This window comes from Acyrthosiphon pisum, chromosome X, assembly GCF_005508785.2.
Source record: "Acyrthosiphon pisum isolate AL4f chromosome X, pea_aphid_22Mar2018_4r6ur, whole genome shotgun sequence".
Taxonomy (NCBI): Eukaryota; Metazoa; Arthropoda; class Insecta; order Hemiptera; family Aphididae; genus Acyrthosiphon; species Acyrthosiphon pisum.
Window position 1 is genome coordinate 111617549 of NC_042493.1, and position 6667 is coordinate 111624215.

The 6667-nt window shown below is 31.8% G+C and overlaps 1 protein-coding gene across 1 annotated transcript in view; it reads left to right on the forward strand.

Annotated features, from left to right (window-relative positions):
• The first annotated feature begins 3013 nt into the window (after positions 1-3013).
• LOC100575262 (mRNA export factor-like) overlaps positions 3014-6667 on the forward strand; it is a 7998-nt gene continuing 4344 nt past the window's right edge. The window contains exons 1-6 of the mRNA XM_003245892.2: positions 3014-3076; positions 3142-3414; positions 4090-4161; positions 4343-4499; positions 4604-4746; positions 4813-5010. Of these exons, the coding sequence (XP_003245940.1) occupies positions 3014-3076; positions 3142-3414; positions 4090-4161; positions 4343-4499; positions 4604-4746; positions 4813-5010 (906 nt within the window). The remainder of the gene's footprint in view (positions 3077-3141; positions 3415-4089; positions 4162-4342; positions 4500-4603; positions 4747-4812; positions 5011-6667) is intronic.

Consider the following 6667-nt stretch of genomic DNA (forward strand, 5'->3'; position numbering starts at 1 on the left):
TAATTCAACAGTTTTAAAATGAGACCTATTGATTTTAAATGGAGGATAAATAAATTACAACAAAATAACTACATTTATTAATATTACTATTTAGAATTTGTTGCTTTAGAATTTTTAATGCTCAACACTGGATATTTAAATTAAATCTCCGTAAGGTTTAAGTTAACAACGAAAAAAACCATTACACTAGCTGAGTTTTTAGTATGTGACATCAGAGTTAGGAGTTAATTTAACTACCACATTTCTATGTGTGATATGATAGTTATATTTCAAGTATTTAGATACCTACTCGATATTCGGCGGTCAGATATACGTTTGAATGAAATTAGTCACGGTTTTTTAAAACGTAGGTATATTTATACTCATTATAATATAATATAACTTATATTCCTAATTCATAAGGGCTATAACATAAAAGGCCTCACACGATACGTGTCAACAATTATCACGATTTTCATTTTGAAAAAATATTCGGATTTTCCGCCGTAAGAGGGAACATCGATCGAGCCACTATTTAATTTGTGTCATTTAGATTGTAAAATTTGCAACATTTCAAAATTAAATGTTTAACCAACTAGATACGATGTAGTTATTATAAAAATATTTCTCGATTGACCCCTCTTAAGGTACGTTTTCCAAGGCGCTACATGTCGTCAATATCTGTTTATACGAAAATAGTATCAACTGTTTTGCAAGACGCGACCGACGGGCGACGACACTACATACTACTCGTGGACAAATTTAAACTGAAATGAAATTATTTTACAAGAAGTACAGGCCAATTCTATTTTATATGATTTGGCCGATGCTAATTATAAAAATATTATAATGGAGGATAGCATCTGGAAAGAAATATCCCTTAAGATTGGAAAATCTGGTAAGTAAAAAAATTCAAATCTTTTCGACTAATTAAAAAAAAATATTTTTATGTAATTACTAGTGTTCAATTTAACGAAATTTGATAATTTAGTAGGCGATACAAAAATGCACCGGAAGAATATTCGCGATTCATATTCCAAAAATAAAAGAAAGCCGGGAACAGGATCAGCAGCGAGTTGTGGAAAAATGAGGAGTTTTATTTATCTAGAAATGTTTTCACTTTTCAGTAGATATGCAAATCGAGGTAATAATATTTGAGACGTGTTGTTCGAATTAGAGTTGTCTGTTTGAGTGAAAATTGAACATTTATTTTGAGATCAACATATAATTGTTTTCTGATATTAGCGTCCGAGATCCCTACTACTCATGCGGGTTACTACGAATAATACAATGGCCAGGCTGCAGATTTCCGAATGTATAAGAAGTTGCCTATATAATGTTCCTTAAAATCCAGTAGTATGGTGATCCGTAATATTTTACAACACATACAATGGTTATCATTTATTTATAATAGTTTAGAAATTCAGCATAGACTACAGTCAATAACTTAATTATAATACTATTATTAGTATTATACTTCCATTATTATTGTACTATTATCATCATACTATTAAACTAGGTATTGAACAACTAGAATATTTAAATTATAAATTTTGGTTTCTTATTGTTTAATTCTATTGCATAATAGTAGCGGGCAGAGTTATTGATTTACTTTATTTCGTACATCACTTGTTTCTTTAAAAAATAATATTTTTTTTTGTAAATATCATTTCACAATGTGTTATTGATAGGATTATTTATAAATCCGTCAGACGAAAACCTAAAAGTATCTACTCATATTTACAGACTTATTTTTATCAAATACAATTAAGTACGTCCTTTAGTAGTGTTGACATACGACTGTTATGTACCTACCTAATCCGAGTATAATACTAGTCGTTAAAACATTGATGTCTTAGAGTACCTATCACTTAAATGTAGGTAGGTACGTCATATCGAATATCTTTCAATTACATTTTTACAATTGTAATAATGAGAAGTAAACTGTACCATAATAGTACCATAGTATAAGTTATAGAAATTAGGTAATATAAAATATAAATGGGAACAAAAGTGCACGATCGAGTGTCAGCCCAAAAACTACTTTACAATATTTCACATTACAGCATAAGATTAGAGAACAATTATTTATATAGTCGAAAATAATATAGTCGTGTAGGTCGTCGAGATCATATGCAAACACAGTTCGATTGAAACGACGATTATTGCCCGCCACGGTATAGGTGCGTGATCAATGGTTCTTGTCAACCACCTGCTCGACAACCAGCACGTTCAAGTGAAAAGGGGGGTGGAGGAACGTGGTAACCATTCATCTTATACTGCTATAAACAATAACGTGACAAGGCATGGATAAATAGAGGGCGCTTCGCTGACTTGTCGACTCAATACAATAGGTACGTGTTAGTGAGAATAAGTGGGGTGTGAGATATTGTATAGATTATTGTGTTTTGTCGTCAATACATTACTGTGACATGTCTAGACGCCGCTCGTAATATGATGTTGTGATAACTAGACAGTTCTTGTGCAGTCGACAGTCGCACGAGGTCGTGTGTTGTGACAACAGGTTCGGTCTGGCCGGGCTCGCCTCCGTTACTCTGTGCATATCCCGCCCGATCGTATTGCGGTGTTCGAATTGTACATTTTTTTTTTGTCACCACCGAATTTTGAAATGACCGAGCCCACTTTTGGTACCCGCTGGCGCCAGCGTCAACCGAATTCATGATTTTCGTTAACTGAACGCTGGTGTAAGCGCGTGTATAACCACAGTGTATTTTCGTCGTTTGATAATCGCCTAGTGTTCACGTCGTCTAACACGCATGCCCGCGCGTATGAAAATGTCGACTTTTGTGGTAAGTCCAATTATATCAGATTAATAATATATATAATTATCGTCAAATATTTCGCAATGCGCTCATCAAATTGTTGTCTATAACTGACCCGTGTTTCATTGGAAATGTATTTCTAGACCAGGTGGGGTGGTCCGGGTATAACTTCCGATACGCCAGCGGAGCCGCTCAAAAACCCTAATGGAGATTTCGAAATTATACACCCTCCCAATAACAAAATTACGGCAATGGAGTTCAGTCGGGCCCCGCACCAGAAAAACCTTCTCGTCGCGAGTAGTTATGACAAAACCGTAAGACACGAACAAACAAACATAATGGTGAGTGATGTCGCTAGTTGAAATTTTTTTTTCCTTAGGTACGTCTTTGGGAAGTCAAACCGAGCGGCCAAACCGAGTCAAAAATGATGCTGCATGTGCCCGATCCAATTTTAGACGTCTCCTGGAGTGTTAACGGTAGAACGATTTTCATGGTATCTAGTGACAACAAATTGAGAGGTTGGGATCTAGAAACCCTGATAAGGTTGCAAGCACACAAATCTGATGATGTACCCCTAAAGACTTGTCATGTTATCACAGGACCATATTACGAGTCTTGTATCATGACCAGCTCATGGGATAATATGTTAAAGGTATGTTAAGGTTTTTTTTTAAACATGTTATAGATGAGCTGGTGTACTTGTGTTTCATAATTATTTCAATTATTTTTTATTATAAGCTTTGTGTAATTTAAAATATACAAGGTGTAAACAGTTGATATAAATCAATTAATACAAATTGACAAATTAAATAAAATTTATTAAAATCGATAAAAAAAAATTACATATAAGTCATATATGCTTGTGCTACAATTACTTACATTATAACAATTTTTATTTTTCGATACTCAGAATAAAAAAATATCAAATGTAAATACATTTTTGTAAATACTCAATGTAGCCATTTCGAAATCAAATTGTTAGTAAAATGTTAATGGCAAACGTTTATTTAAAGCAATTTATTTATTTCGAACAGCTTTTTAAAATATCAATATTATTTTGGTAATACCTGGTACCTAATTTAATTATAATACATGTTTTCAAATTTTTTACGTAATTTTCTGTTAAAAGCATTAGGTACCTTGATCTTAAATTGTTTATTGTCCCTACTGTTTAACTAGCATATTAATTGTTCATTTTTTATTTGTCAGGTTATTTACCCTATTTATCGTAATATGCTTATTACGAGCGATATGTTATTATAAGTGATAATAATATTAAATTATGTACCTCAAGTATTTTATTTTATTTTATTTTCATTTAATATAGATTTGGGATACTAAATGCAAACGCCCCGTGGATACCATTCTCGTACATAATGACATTTCTTATGTCGATGTGGTAAGTTGAAAACATTCAATTTTACTAAAATATAAACTATTAATTAACTAGGTGAATAGAACGACAATAATATTAAACCTAATAATCAATAATTCATTTTGTCTATTGTATATTTTTTTTTACGGCAAATTTTCTATTACCTACCTATAATATAGACAGTTAATTGTTTCGTTGTTTATAGGATTATGATATGGCGGTTGTCTGTACGGAACAGGGGGATATTTATGTGTATACTTTAGGACGTCAGATTGAAATGGTAAGACAGGTAATCCCGCCTTTGCCAAGTCACCAATGTTGTGTTTCAATATTCAGAGATAAGAAAACAAACACCCCTGCCGGTTAGTGATATTTTAAAAAAAAAACTACGCATATTGACATCAAAAATTATAAAATTACAAATTACTTAATATATCAATATATTAATTGATGGTTTTTATTTTAGGTTTTGGTTTGGGAAATGGCGAAGGACGCGTGTTCAAAATTTACAACCACAAACCGGGGCAATTAGAAAACACGGTTTGGTTAAGTGGCGATAATCCAGACGATAACGTGACGGCGAAACCGCGCCAGACATTCAATACTGCCGTATGCTGAAAACACAAATTATTTTATATTTTTTATGTCGCTCACTTTATTATAATATTTCGACAGATTAACGACATAAAGTTTCATCCTGTCCACGGTACATTAGCAGTTGCCAGATCGAATGATACATTTTCATATGTGGATATGAAGCGACAAATAGTATTAAAGGAATCCAAGAAATTGGGCCAACCAATACACAAATGTTGTTTCAACGATGACGGTCAATTATTTGCTTACAGTACTTGCTGTTCTGACCGGTCAAAGGTGTGTATGTTATTGCTAACTCAGCCCTAAACTATAAAGTTACCATATTATTATTTATAAAAAAAGGTGTGCTAGTGCAGGGGGCCGTAGTAAATTTTTACCAAATTGTATTCAAATAAAAATACTGTGTAATGTAATGTCTAATATAATATTTTGTAATTTGCACGAAAATAAAAAGAAAATATTTAATTAGCACAATCTCAGATAGGTATAGTAAGAAATAGGAATATTGTAATTTGTGCCAAAATTCAAATTGATTATTCTTTCGATACCTATGAAAGTACATTCATTTTTGGTCGAAAACATAGCTCACGACTTCAATCACTACGCCCAATATAATGTTCCGATATTAATTTTGAAAGCAAATTTGAATTTGTCACTAAATTATCTATGCTTTGACAATTTCATTTTTCTGATTTTTATATTTTTTTACTTAGAAATTTACTAACAAAAAGAGTAAAAATAGATCATATTCATAATTCAAATTTAAATACATTGATATAGAATATGAAAAATGTACGACAGTCAAAGCATAGTAAATTTAGAGAAGAATTCAAATCTGCTTTCAAAATTGAAATCGGAACATCCTACTGAGCGTAGTGATTGAAGTCAGAGGTAGTATTTTTTGAAAAAAAATGTTTGTCATTTTATAAAGCAATATATGGTGCATGTGCATGCGCGTAGGTAAAATTACAGACGTACATCACGGTCACTATGAAGCCCCTATATAAAACGTGATCAGTACTACGAATTACGTACACTAATGTTCATTTACTTACAACACATACACATGACCCAGATAAACAGAAATATAAAATGCCTAGTTTTTACTCCTTAGAATCGATTACGCTCTAGCCCCCTTAATAGTACAGTACCTACCTGTAATATATTGAGATATGGCCTGAAAATATTCCGTTTTAGATTCTTAGCGCTTATTATTCACTTAGGTACCTAATTTCATTGGTTCCACGGTACGTCAGTATTTACTTAAAAGCTACCTTATAACAATAATAATGTAAAGAAATGATTACAATATTATAATAATTGCATTATTTTAGGCAAAAATATGATTTTAAATCACTTGATGATTTGAATTATTTATATACAATTTATATAGGTACAATGTACATACTGTTAATGTCTACAATTCTAAAATAATTACATTAGTTTGGTTATTATTTACAAAATACAGTAGAAACCATTTATAATGACACCGGTTGTAGTGACATATTGGGTGCAATGACCTTAGATTAAAGGTCCAGGCAAAACTCCTATATTGTATGTACTAATTTGTATCCATTTTTATGACGTCTACAGTATATAATGACTATACGGATGTTATGACGGTTATTTTTGGTTATATTGGAAAAATATTTTATCTATAATGACTTAACTTTATTGAAGGTACTATCACATCCGATAATACCGACAATTTCATCTTTGATTTGTCGTCAATTTTATTTTATTTTATTTTATCATCAGGGTACGGGTAATCATCGTGTGATTAAATGCGTGTTTTGTGTTCTTGTGTTAAATATTTTGAAATTGTAAAATGTGCAAACGAAAGCAATCCACAATTGAAGAAAAGCAATGTCATGTTTCTTTTAAAAAAGTTGAAAAAAAATTCCACACACCTAATGAATTTGGGGGTAGCCGG